At 35.1% G+C, this 14,521-nt stretch overlaps 1 protein-coding gene across 2 annotated transcripts in view; it reads left to right on the plus strand.

The window, feature by feature from the left end:
* Positions 1-14,521, plus strand: part of Tbc1d8b (TBC1 domain family member 8B) — a 67,725-nt gene that overhangs the window by 46,351 nt on the left and 6,853 nt on the right. For both annotated transcript variants that reach the window (XM_021187475.2, XM_029534342.1), the window contains exons 13-19: positions 2,146-2,275; positions 2,802-2,900; positions 7,863-7,931; positions 8,083-8,323; positions 9,725-9,790; positions 11,608-11,691; positions 12,727-12,783. In XM_021187475.2, coding sequence (XP_021043134.1) covers positions 2,146-2,275; positions 2,802-2,900; positions 7,863-7,931; positions 8,083-8,323; positions 9,725-9,790; positions 11,608-11,691; positions 12,727-12,783 — 746 coding nt within the window. The remainder of the gene's footprint in view (positions 1-2,145; positions 2,276-2,801; positions 2,901-7,862; positions 7,932-8,082; positions 8,324-9,724; positions 9,791-11,607; positions 11,692-12,726; positions 12,784-14,521) is intronic.

Below are 14,521 nucleotides of genomic sequence, written 5' to 3' on the forward strand. Positions count from 1 at the left end.
ATATATATATATATATATATATATATATATATATATATATATATATATATAAAATGTTTAAATCTGGAGGTGGGGTTAGGGAGATGGATTAGCAATTGAGAATGTTTGCTGCTATTCCAAATGAGTTCAATTTCCAGCACCCATGTCAACCTGCAGTCCAGGGGAATCTGATAGCCTTTTCTGGCTTCCATAGGCCCCTCAACAAGTCTGGAATGTAGACACACATACACACTAGTAAAATGCTTAAGTCTTTTTTTAAAAAAGATTTATTTATTTTGTGTATATGAGTACACTGTAGCTATACTGATGGTTGTGAGCTATCATGTGGTTGCTGGGAATTTGAATTCAGGACCTCTGCTCACCCTGGCTTTAAGATTTTAAGTACACTGTAGCTGTCTTCAGACATACCACAAGAGGGCATGAGATCTCATTACAGAAGGTTGTGAGCCACCATGTGGTTGCTGGGACTTGAACTCAGGACCTTCGGAAGAACAGTCAGTGCTCTTAACCGCTGAGCCATCTCTCCAGCCAGTGTTTAAGACTTTAAATCCAGTGGAGAGCTGAGTGATTACATTATTCAGTCTGCTTGGTTTACCAGCAAGGAAACTGAGCCTTGGAAACTTCAAGTGATTGGCTTTAAGTCACATAGCTCGTTGATAGATAAAGTCAAGCCCAAAGTCCTCTACTTTGTTTGTCAACAGAATGCAGTGAAAGTAAATCACTTTGATGTGAACACTTAGATTCCTAATACATTCATACTAATATCATTAATTTAATAAATCATAACAATAGTTCTAGTTTAAGCCAGAATGTGTCTATATAAAAATGTAATCTCAGGGGCAAAGAGCTAGGTAGTAACATTAAAGTATCCAGTAGGGAAAATAATCTTGGTTCCCAGGTGGTATCAGTCAGGTAGGTTGAACTTTATTTTCCTTCTTGATTTTGTATGAATTCTGTTTTGCGTTGGAGCACATGACATTTTGTGTATATGCATGTATTTGTATGGGTTAAGTAAATGAAAATTAATTGGCAACTGTTGTCATGCTTCATTAATCTCCATTCTGTACAGAATAATATAGACACCTCCCTTTGGAATTCAGAACTCTTTTTGTTGTTGTTGTTTTGTTTTTTGTTTGTTTTTGTTGTTGTTGTTGTTTGGGTTTTTTTTGGTTTTGGGTTTTTGGGTTTTTTTTTTTTTTTTTTGGTTTTTCGAGACAGAGTTTCTCTGTATATCTCTGGCTGTTCTGGAACTCACTTTGTAGACCATGCTGGCCTCGAACTCAGAAATCTACCTGCCTCTGCCTTCTAAGGCATTCAGACTCTTAAGGCCTCAGTTTTCCTTTTTAAAACTGATTTTGCATTTCATTTCTCTACAGACCTGATATTCATTCCATTCTGAATGGGTTTGGAATATTTGCTGAATATGTGCCGAACCTATTTTGTGGCTGGTCTTTGCTACCTTGTGGGTTGGTTCTTCTTTTTCCCATCCTTGATCCTCGTGGTTTTACCCACTAACATTAGGTAGGAAAGAAATAAGGATAGGGGGAGAGAAGAATTAGGAAAATTCCTGAATCTAATTTCTTTTCTTTGTTTCTTCTTTGATCATGGATACTAACAAATCACAACCAGCCTCCCTGAATGACCAACAAGCACCCATCTCACAGGGCCCAGCATTTGTATACCCTCTGAAAAAATTCCCAGAATTTCAAACATTACACAATTGCAGAAATGATCTGCAGCTGGCAAAAACCACGCTTCTGCTAGAGCACGAAGCAAATCACAGTCAGCTGCTGTGGGCAAGCTGCAGCAGCCCCACATCGCTACACCTGGGATTAAAACAAAAGCACTTTCTTATAATATTTCTGTGTTTTTAAAAGAAACCAGAGTTCCAGAATTCTCAAAAATTTTGCTATGCCTGTTCATTTCCCTCCTGTTTATTCTCCCAAAGAAATGTTTGCATGTAATTCCTTCCACTTATTTTCCTATCTCCCAGCCATCTTCATATTCTTCTTCTTCATACTCCTTCCTGAGAGTTCTCAGTTATAAAGTTGATCTCTGACTAACTCGGGAGACGTTAGCTGTGGTTTTCTCTGCTACAACTGTTTGACTCCCACTAACTCTTATATTATTGTCACTTTTGGATAGGTTCTTTGACAATGTCATTAATAAGGATAGCCCATTGCCTTCAAATGTTCAACAGGGTTCAAATATCAGTGATGAAAAAAGTGATCATACTAAAGTGGATATTACAGATTTGATTAAAGAGTCCAATGAGGTAAGGTTTTTATACCATAAATATTATGACATAGCATATTTAAATATTTATAAATAATTGCATGGCATACTTATGTATTAAGAATAAGATAATTCAAAGAAACAACTTAAATTCTAACTTTACTATAAAACTAAGAGTTCTGTGAATTGATCCTAGGTTGTATAACTGCCTCTTTCTCAATTGATTTTTTCATTAAATGATATTAAATTCACTTGCTTTCACAAATGATGATGGTCTGTAAATATGTATCAATGTATAAAAAGTTAAAATGGTTCTCTTTTGCAGACTAAGAATTTTACCAATGTACTTAGTCAAGACACAAAGTAGAAAGATACAAGTTTCTTTGGTGAATATATGTATAAATATACAAACAAACTAGGATGAAAATGTGCAAAGTCACTGAACAGATCATGAAAATAGCTAGAAATCGAATCAAGTCCTCAGAGAATTGAGTCTGATGAAATGCAATTGTAAGAGAAGTAGATAATTATTATGAATGAGTATCCACTGGAATCATTTCTTGCAGAAATATGGTAGTATTCGCTATGAAGATATACATAGCATGCGCTGTCGAAATAGGTTGTATGTGATACAGACCCTGGAAGAAACAACCAAGCAGAATGTGGTAAGTATCCACTCTGTAGGGGAAACCCCAAAGTAACTTTTCTTTTACTTAGAGCTGAGCTCTTGCCTTAGCTTGACTCATTGTAAGTTTTTGGAGGAGCAATGTTGTTTTCTTCTAGATGAATGATTGTGTTTACTTCAACATGTTTTGTATTACTTGGCCTACAACATTACTGTGAAGCAATACTGAATGCTGTGATTCGTTAACTAACATTTACTAACACACATTTGTGGCACACTGCTTCAGAAAGAATAGTTTGGGCTGGAGAGCTCAGTGGTTAAGAACGTGTTCTTCTGGAGGATGCAAGTTTGGTTCCAAAAAATCTACATTCAGCTCTTCACAGTCATCTGTAATGCCAGCTACAGTGAGTCCAGCACCTTCTTCTGACCTCCACAGGCATTGCACTCAAATGCACAAACCTATACATGTACACATAAAAAAGTAAACCTAAAATTAAAAATAATAGATGACCCTCATAATAGTCAGTGCTTCTAGTAAATGTTATTTCTCTGTAATGCCTAAAGGAAAATGTAAAGGGTATAAAGCAGAATCCATTCTTAAACTATTTCTATGGTTCCATAGGTGGCTGCTAACATTGTTTTCCTCTGGTCAGTGAGATGAATAGTTTGCTGATCCCGTGGAGAAAAACTTTACTGTTTATGTTGATACATAGTTTGATTTTTTTATCATTATGATTTATTGTTTTATAAACTTACTCACTTAAAAACTAAGTCCTCAGAGATACAGTCTAGGAAGATTAATATTTCTAAAGATCCTAGGTTTAGATTCCAATTAAATAATTCTGTCATGTTACTGTGACATAAGACAGAGAACCTTTGGTTTTGTTTCTAAATATTAACTTAAACTATAATTACATATATTTATTACAGATAAATAATTTCAGAATTTTTTTTTTGTTTTTTTTTTTTTTGAGACAGGGTTTCTCTGTGTAGCCCTGGCTGTCCTGAAACTCACTCTGTAGACCAGGCTGGCTTGAACTCAGAAATCCGCCTGCCTCTGCCTCCCAAGTGCTAGGATTAAAGGTGTGCGTCACCACTGCCTGGCTTCAGAAATATTTTTAAGATAAAGTTTTCTTACTCCACAATTTTTAATTTATTTGGAAGGATCCTTACATTTCTTTTTACAATGTAATATGATAAAATATATCTATATTGGTAGGAAAAGAGCATATACATTTAAAAAATGAAACCACACATTATATCAGTCACTCAAATATATAGTTATCATTGCATATCAGCACAATTAAATCTAACTCATTCTTTTTAGTACACGAAGTAGTATACCGTGGTAAAATTCTTGGAAATTTCATACACTATATTTTAATCATATTCATCCCCTTCTACCAAATCCTCCCAGATTCTTCCTCACCTGCCTATCCACTCAACTTCATGTTCTGTCTCTCTTAAATCCACTGAGTCCAGTTTCTGTTGGTTGTGTACTCCTGGCAATAGACTTTGTCCTGGAGCCCAGTCAGCACACTAGAAAATGGATATTGCCTTTCTCAGCAGTCATCAAATACCAAGAGCTCCTCAGCTTAGAATAAGATTTTGTGTCTGCCTCCCCTCCTACATGCTGGGATTTTTTTATGGTTTGAGACTATATGCATATCATCATAACCACTGTGAGTTCATATGCACATCTTCCCTCTTATGTCTGGGAAACAGTTTCCATAAAGTTATCTGAAACCTTTGGCTCTTACAACCTTTCTGTACCCTCTTCTGTGTAGTCCTCTGAGCTTTGTGAGACAAGGTGTCATAGAGGCATCCAGTTTAGGGACGAACACTCCAAAGTCTCTTATTCTCTTCCCATTAACCAGTTGTTCGTTTCTATACCAATTGCTGTCTACTGCAAGAAGCAGCTTCTCTAATGAGGCTTGAGAGACACACTGATCTATGGGTACAGCAATAAGTGATTGGGAAGTTATGGGTTCTATCTTGTGGAGGGCCTTAAATCTAACCAAAATGCAGTTAGCCACTGTTGCACCAGTGAGCAGATCTTACCAGGCAGGTATTACTGTGGCTTACAAAGTTCACAACTGGATTAGACTGCAGTCATATTGCACTCTCCAGCACTAGCTAGATTTGTCCCTGTTCTGTGACTCAGGTGAGTTCAACAATAGGGTCTTCATACCGAGTTCTGCAGGATAAACAACCTAACACTTTAAATATTTTACTAATTTTATGTTTATTAGTTTTTCTCACTTCTTAATTGATTAGTTATAGCCTTTTGCCATTTTCTATGACATTATCTTTCTATCCTTGGTGTATAAGATCTCATTGAGTATTAGTAGTATTAATTCTTTAAAAGTTATCATTGTAACCCAACATTTCTCTCTTTTCTTGTTTTTGTCATGTTTTTGTAATGTCTGTCAGAATATACAAATCACAGATTTTGTGTTAGTCAAGTCTTTCCTTTTTCTTACATAATGGTTTCCGTGTAAAATTTGGCCCTTTTCTACCCAAATTATTTCTATTTTAGTATTTCATATTTTAACATTTAACTCACAGGTAATATACCTGGAAGATTTTATATGTATGTTAATATTTTTAACTAAAACCATTCATTATCTGAAAACTATTAAACTGTCTATTACTGTATTATACTTTTTCATGTTCTGTGCTCTTTTATACATACATAAAAGCACTTCTATATTTATGTTGCAATTATGTCACACATTTTTGTATCTTTATAGTATACTTTGAAATCTAGGGAGACGTTTTTCTTTTCAATATCCATTGTAGTTATCTGACTTTTCAAATGTCCTTTAGCAAGCATTTGTGGGTTTGATCCTGTACATTATCTTAGTTAGAGCTTCCATTGCTGTGATGGAACACCATGACCACAAGCTAATTGGGGAGGAAAGGGATTACTTCTCTTACAGTTCACAGTCTGTTAGCCAAGCAAGTCAGGGCAGGGACCTGGAGGAGGAAGAAGCTGGTACAGTGGCCATAGAAGAGTACTGGCTTGGTCCTCATGGCTTGCTCAGCCTGCTTTCTTCTGAAACCTAGGACCACCAGCTCAGGGGTATCCTCACCCACAGTAGGCTGTGCCCTCTCCTATCAATCAATAGTTTAAGAAAATGGCCTACAGGCTTGGCTGCCTACAGCCTGATCTTATGGAGACATTTTGTCAATTGGGGTTCCCTCCTCTCAGATGACTTTAGCTTGAATCAAGTTGGCATAAAGCTAACTAGCACCTAGGTCGTAAATATTTCTTGTTGATTTTGTCCTAAAACACTTGTGGCTAAAATGAATGAGACTTGTTTCTTTAATTTTTCCAACTATTTATTGGCATAAATGTAAAAGCTCTTGATTTGGGTTTTTTGTATGTTGTTGCAACTACAGCACTGACTTACTGATTGTCCTATTTGTCACTTGGCTTTTTTTTTTTGATATCCTAAATAAAGAGTATATAGTTTCTAGTACTAAGAGTTTTGACCCTTCCTAATATGTGTTCTCTTTTTCTTTGTGTATATATATCTTGAAACTTTGAAGAAATATTGAATAATAGGAGAAGTAGGCTTTTTGTCTTAGTTCTAAACTTAATAGAGATGCCTCTCATATGTTATTACTATTGATTTTTGGAGGATGGCCTTTATTAAACTAAGGAAGTTTTATTAAGTTTCTAGGTTGAAAGGTAATTGTAGAGTGTTTGCTAAGCACACACAGAATTCTAACTGGAATTCAGAACAATTCTTTTTTAAAAAATTAATAGTGAACATTAACTTTGATAAAATGATGTTCATTTCTTGAGATTGTGTGGCTTTTTACTTTATTGATATAGTAAATTTTGTTAAAGAATTAATTAGAATTCCATTGCATTTTAAAATGAACATTATTTGGCTATAATATCTATCCACAGTCTATTTTGGTAATTTAAATCATTTGGCAAGGTTCTCTACAGCTGTGTTAAAATTACAATGATTTCAGAATTTCTTTTGCTTTTTTAGAGACATCATGTCACTATGTAGCCCTAGCGAGCCTGGAGCTTGCTATGCAGACCAGACAGCTGCCTATTCTTGTCTCCCAAATATTGGGATTAAAGGTGTGCACCACCACGCACAGTTAAGATTTTCTTTTTTGTGCGTGTGAATGCTAATTTTTATATCAGTTTCACTTATGTTACATAATAAATCTTTTAGTAAACTCATTTTTTCTATGCCCTGGAATACTTTACCTTACATAGAAAGTTTGAGAAAACAAGACTATAAATATAAAAGCTTTTGGGTCTGCTGACTTCTGATGATGCTAGTAGGTCTTTGCTTACCATTTCTGTTTTGTCTATTCAGGTGTAGTTTTTTGCACATTTAAATTTATTTTGGTGATATATTTTCCAAGAGAGTTATCTATTTTGCCTCAATTTATGTCATACTATTTAATGAACACTGTAATGACTTCCATATCCATCTTTATATATTGTCCTTTTAGTTCTTTATCGTATTTATTTGTTGGAGGGTGTACCCATGTGCTGTAACATCCCTATGGAAGCCAGAGTACACGTTAATGACATTTGCTTCTATCAGCATAGCTTCCTGCGATTGAGCTCAGGTCGTCAGGCTTGGTAGCAAGTGTCTTTATCCACTGAGCCATTTTGTCAGTCTATAAGTTAGAATTTTCTTCTCCATGTTTATTTGTGATATTTTTTATTACACTAAAATATGTTTTACTTTTTCAACTAATTAACAAAGTGTTAATAGTCTAACACTATATAGGAATTGCACTAAAGTCAAATAGTATTTTATCAGAAACACAAGGTTAATTTAACAGTACAAATATCAAGAACTAACTTGGCTACTATGAATAGAGCTGCAGTAAAAATTGTTGCAGAGATTTAGAGGGGAAAAAACATTTTCTCCTGGAAGAGGGAAACTTAGAGTGAATTCAAAGAGATAGTTTCTAAACAGAAATGTTACAGTCTAATTTGTTTTTAATCTTTTTAAAGTTACGTGTTGTATCGCAAGATGTGAAAATGAGCCTTCAAGAACTGGATGAACTTTATGTCATTTTTAAGGTACGACTGTTCCTCTGTAATGAAAGCCAGTCTTTTAGCAGAATTTTATCACAGTTACTCTTAACTATTTTTTATGTTTTATTGGACATGTTTAAAAGAAATATTTTACTTTCTTATTTAATGATCTTCCTTTTTTCTTTGTTTTTGATAGAAAGAGCTGTTTATATCTTGTTATTGGTATTTGAGTTGTCCAGGATTGAAGCACCATGACCCCAGCCTGCCATATTTGGAGCAATATCAGATTGACTGCCAGCAATTCCGAGTATTATATCACTTGCTGAGTCCCTGGGCTCATTCTGCAAACAGAGACTCACTAGCTTTATGGACATTCCGATTGTTGGATGAGAACTCTGATTGCCTTATAAACTTCAAAGAATTCTCCTCTGCCATAGGTAGGCTGATGCCCTTTAACTTTCTAAATCAAAACATAAATTTCTTCCCTACCTTCAAAAACCATTTCATCCTGCTGCCTATTACTGCTAGTTTAGACAGATGTTTCACTCTGGATTACATTATCTTCAGGTTTAGTAATTTGGGGGCTTTTTTTTTGTTTTTTTTGTTGTTGTTGTTGTTTGTTTTGGTTTGGTTTGGTTTGGTTTTTTTCGAGACAGGGTTTCTCTGTGCAGTCCTGGCTGTCCTGGAACTCACTCTGTAGACCAGGCTGGCCTTGAACTCAGAAATCCGCCTGCCTCTGCCTCCCAAGTACTGGGATTACAGGCGTATGCCACCACTGCCCGGCTATTTTGGGGCTTTTTAATATGTTTGTTGCTAAACCTATGCATAAACCTTTTTATGGTTACTTCTTTATTTTCTATGCATTGGTGTTTTGCCTGTATATCTGACTGTATGAGGTCGTTGGATCCTCAGAAACGAGCTACAGACAGTTATGAGCTGCAATGTGTATGGATGCTAAAAATTGAACCTGGGTCCTGTGGAAAAAGCAGCCAGTGGTTTTTTGTTTGTTTGTTTGTTTGTTTGTTTTTGCTTTATTTCGAGACAGGGTTTCTCTGTGTAGCCTGGCTGTCCTGGAACTCACTTTGTAGACCAGGCTGGCCTTGAACTCAGAAATCCACCTGCCTCTGCCTCCCAGTGCTGGGATTAAAGGCGTGTGCCACCATGCCCACAGCCAGTGTTCTTAAGCACTGTGCCATCTCTCCAGCCCCACATTTTGATCTCTTTTTGCCCCAAACCTCTCAAAGAAGCAAGCTGTTCATTGTGACTATTTCAATGCTTTAAAGGGCAGGAGAAGAATGTCCAGGACTTTTCCACACCAGATATATAGATGCAAAGAAAGGATTTCTCCTCGGTAAAAATCTATCCATACAGCCTGGATAAGTGATAAAGAAATAGGAAATGAATGAGTTGCGCCTATAGTTGCTATGTTAGAGGTTTTGTTTCTTTGGTTGCCATACCCTCCCAGCAATGATTTCATAGGTTATCTTGAAGAGTTTCTTCCTCAAATGAATTGTAAACCCTCATTCAAAGAGAAAGACAAACATGCGGTTGGGAGAAAGGAGCTAGTGAAGTAAGCATGTTGTGTCCCTGGTGGAGCGTTTGTTGTTGTTGTTTGTTTGTTTGTTTGTTTGTTTTAGTTTGGTGGTTTTTTGCTTCCATGCTCTAAAGGGAAGCGTCTAACTGACTGAGTAGTTTGTTTTAACTGTTATCTTAAGAAATACAATGGTGTGGATCCTAATTCTTAGCTGCTTTTCCACACCAGGTATCTTTAATCATTTGGTTGAGATCAGTTGAATATTTAGATAACGTGATTTTTCTAATTGAATTTTATTGAACAGATATAATGTACAATGGAAGTTTTACTGAGAAGCTCAAGCTGCTTTTTAAGCTGCATATCCCTCCAGGTAAGAATTTAACTGTCTTTAAGGGTGTATAGTAAGAGCTCATTCCATTGTAACAGGCATCACTGCACAGCTAATTCTATTTTAAAAAATTATTTTTCACTTGACACAAGGTTATTGTTTCATTATAACCATCATGTAGTATCATAAGTATTTTTACTGGTATGTATATAGATATAGATGGAGTAAAATCTATGGGAGAGATTCCATATAATAGGTGGATCCTCGGTTTCCTATTAGGCACTTACTTATATATGTATGTATAAATGTGTATGGTTTGATATGGGACCTCAATATATAGCCTAAGCTGACCTTAGCCTCAGAAGTGCAAGAATAATAAGCCCATGCCATCATGCCCAGGTAGCTATATCTTAAATGATAGCTTGTACAGGAAATTATGTATCATTGAAGTATTGGGACAATGTTGAATTTCTGCTCTCATTGTCATTAGAATAAAGATTCACTGTAGGCAGATTACCAAACTTGCAGATGATGCAAATTATTCAGAGACTAGGACCAGACGGCAGGTATAGTAAATACTTCCAAAAATAAGCAAAACAAAAGCTGTGGTATTGAGCATAAGCTATGTCATGTTATTCACTTCATACACAGTATCAGCCTTAGCTCCACATGCATAAAAGGGCACATGAATGAACACATTCATTACACATTATAAAATATATCTATATGCACTCTCTTATTTTAGTCTCACAGTCCCTGAAAAATTGTGTCATCCTTCCAATTTTTACAAAAAAGGAAGCTGACAGTTGGGAAGATTCAAGTATGTGGCAAATATCACATAGTTGATATGACATCCATCTGACTCCATTCTACTATACTTCCTTCAAGTTACCTTGCCCTTTCAGTTCTCATAAAGTTCTTTCCAATGACCTAACAAAATTACTTCCAACATATCCCTACTCTATAAAAGAAATATTGCAAAATGTAGCTTGGGTTGGGTAATTTTTAAAAAATCAAATAGCACCTCATAATGTGTCTAATGCTCTCCCTGGATTCCTTTTAAAGCTTTTTAGAGCCTTTTCATGTTAGCAAGGAATTGTTATTTAGCAGACAAAAAGATTAAAAACATCTTTACCGTTCAAACACTTGAATCACAAATACAATGTTAAAAACAAAAGATAAAGCACACAATAACTGAATTACAAGAACACTTTTTGTTATTATCTTCGGTTACCATTTGAAGGTTTAATTTTTCCAGTTCATGTATTTTGTATTTTTGTAGAGGGATTAAAAGTAAGAATATTAAATAGAATAAAATATAAAATAGGAAATATTGTGTTTCTGTTAAATAACCGGTGGTAAGCAAAGTTAGGCACCTAGCTTTGTGTTTTACTTACTTACTAGTGCAGGAGTTTTAAACATGCCGAGATTTCCTGTTCAGATACAACCTAAACGCCAGATTTTCATTGTTCAATGTGCAATGACTCTCCAAAATTCATTTAAAAAATTATAAAAAGTAGGCTACCCCTGCTACAGTATGATGGCCCTCAGCATCAAATGGACTCAGTAGTTTGTATAAAAGAGCCCATGAAATTAGAAGGGAATAGTGGTAGTGAAAGAGGTACCATTGCAGGAAAGAAATGGGGAGATGGATTTGATCAAATACAGTATACAAATATATGATATTCTCATGCAATAAAAAGGAAGCACATGTAGGAGAAATCAGAGAACTCAAAGTGATCATATGCTTATTTGGTGGACAGCAAAGAATAGCAATATTATTTCCACATAAGTCACCTAATTTCTACTCTTTAACTTGTCTGAGCAGTAAAAACTACTTTTCTGTTATATGTTTCCAGCTTATACTGAAGTGATGTCTAAGACTTCTTCAAAGGGTGATGAGCTTTCAACAGAAGAATTACTTTATTTCAGTCAGCTCCAGGGTAAATATTTGTTTAACCTTTTAACAGTATCTGGGTTCATTTTGAGTTGGGTCATGCTCTATTTCTTAGACCAGTCTCAAACTCTTGGGCTCCAGGCATCCTCCTGCCTCCTTCTCCCAGGTAGATGGGACTAAGGACATCTTGATGATTGTTTACTGGTGGAGATCTTCCTGACTTGGAGCCCTTTGATGCCACAATAACAGTTAGCAATGCCTCTGAATATTTGACCGATCCAGCAATTTAACAATTTTTTATGTTTTGAAATTTCTTATGAAAGAATTTAAAAGATAGTATATATAATATATTTTGCATTTAATTTTATTAAAGAAATCTCTATGCTATATCACATCATGTTTGTGCTTTGATAAAGGACAATGAAGCCTATCAGAGCTTTGACGATTTACAAGCCATGGCTCTTATTTAAAACTATAGGGATGAGTGTGCTTTCTGACATGAGTTGGAAGTGATACACACTTGTCTGTGTCATTTACTTCATTTTCGTAGCTATCAGTTGTCTTATAGAGAAAACCTATGTGTGCATGTGTCTGTTTGGTTGCTATATATATTGTGAGTACTACAAAAATATAAAAAATTATCTATTTAAGTCTTCCAACTTTATATATACGGGCACTGAGTACAGAAACAAGTGACTTGTACAGGGTTTCACAATGAGTCGTTACCATACTTGGGACTTGTGGCTTGTTCTTTAGACTCCCATTATGTGAGGAGCCTTCCTCCCATTAATAAAATAATACAACTTAATTTGAAAGCAGCCAAAGAAAGAAACTATCACTCAGAAACAAGTTTTAAACTTGGTGCATTGTCCTCTAGGATATTTTTAATATTAATATACAGTGTTCTTTTACTATGAGTTTCTAATGCTTTACATTCTAATGTTAGAAAGTCAGGTTACATAAGTGCTTTGGTGGGTAAGAAAGCAAAATGCTTGTAAGTCTTTGTACAAAATAATACTTTACTTTAAAAAGATACCTGTTAAACAGTTTACCAATATACACTTGCCCTCTTTCCCTTTAGTTTCTAAGCCTGCAGATGAGAAGGAAACAGAATCGGGAAGAAATAGCCCTGAAAAAGGTACTACAATGACAATCTAGGCATATCATTCAATTTACTAAATTATTCATTCTATAAGTAGGGATAGCTGTAAAGGGGGGATGTAGAGTTCTTGAAGTCTGTAGATGTGTCCCAGTGAAGGTTTTAGTTACATCATGTTAGTATAATTATTTATTGTTTCTTCTTGTGATACTTCTATCTCAGAAGTTATAAAAATGTAACACTAAGTGATCTATATTCGGTTTTATTATTTTAAAGATTTTATTTTAATTACAAAGTAATAGGTAATATTTATGGCTGGAATTCAGACAGTATATAGTCTTTCTTAGCTCCAGATAAACCTAACCAGAAGTAAAGGCTATATAATTTTGGCTATATCCTTTTCAGACTTCTTTTTTTTATACATAAACATGTAGACATCTTTCTTTTTGAATCATCCATAAACAGTGGTCTACTGGGTGCTGTTTTCTTATTTTGAAATATATCATAGATAATTTTCCATGTCTATTCATTTGATTTTCCTTTTTAACTTTCAATAGGAACAGAACATTTCACAATTTAATTGTAAGACTTTTTTTCAATCACTAACTCAGTATTGATGGACATTTAATATGTTTCCAATTATTTTCACTGCAAACTATGATGCCCAAAATTTACATATATATTTCAGGACAATCTAAGAGATATTTCTTTAAAATAAGATGAATACAGAGAAGTATAAGAATATTGAATAAAGTAGTATTCACCTTTGATATTTTAATAGAGACTATGACATTATTCATTTAAAGCTCATCATTCTTCATTTTAAAACATTTAATTAAAAATAATTCCTGAAGATCTAGTTGAACATAACTCTTCCACTATTTTACCCAGCCTTAAAGAAGATTTAAATAAGAATTTAAAGGTCACAGAAATATCATCTTAACTGAACCCTTTAAATAAATGAATCAATAAGCAGTGGTTTCAATTTTTGAAAAAGAGCTACCATTAATGACTTTCATATGTACATATGAAGAACTGGATATAGAAGATATTAAGGATGATAGGATATATGGGTATATAGCTACATGAAATTTATTGTGGGATCAAAGTGTGCTATTTTAATCTAAATACATCATTTTCACTCTTTGCTCATATTTTTACGTTTGCCAAGGAAAAATTTTGGTCTAAATCAGTGATTCTCAACCTTTCTAATGGTGGTGGCTTGAATATGCTTGTCCAAAGAGAAATGGCACTATTTAGAGGTATGGCCTTATTGGAGGAGGTGTATTGTAGCCTTGTTAGAGGACTTGTATTACTCTGGGGGATGGGCTCCTAGTGCTCAAACTCCACCCAAGATAGAATCAGAGACTCCTGGCTGCCTGTGGAACAGAGTCTCCTCCTGGCTGCCTTCAAATCAAGATGTAGAACTCTTGGCTGCTCCCACACCAAGTTTGCCAATAGTTCCTACCATGATGATAATGGACTGAACCTCTGCAACTATAAGCCAGGTCCAATTAAATGTTTAACCTTAATACGAGATACCTTGGTCATGGTGTCTCTTCACAGCAACAAAACCCTAACTAAAAAAGAAGTTGGAAGAGCTCAGGAAGCTGGACTCCAGAAATTCAAATAACCCCATTAAAAAATGGGGTACAGGGCTAAACAAACGATTCTCAACTGAGGAATACCGAATGACTGAGAAACATCTGAAAAAATGTTCAACATCCTTAGTCATCAGGGAAATGCAAATCAAAACAACCCTGAGATTCCATCTCAC

This window comes from Mus pahari, chromosome X, assembly GCF_900095145.1.
Source record: "Mus pahari chromosome X, PAHARI_EIJ_v1.1, whole genome shotgun sequence".
Taxonomy (NCBI): Eukaryota; Metazoa; Chordata; class Mammalia; order Rodentia; family Muridae; genus Mus; species Mus pahari.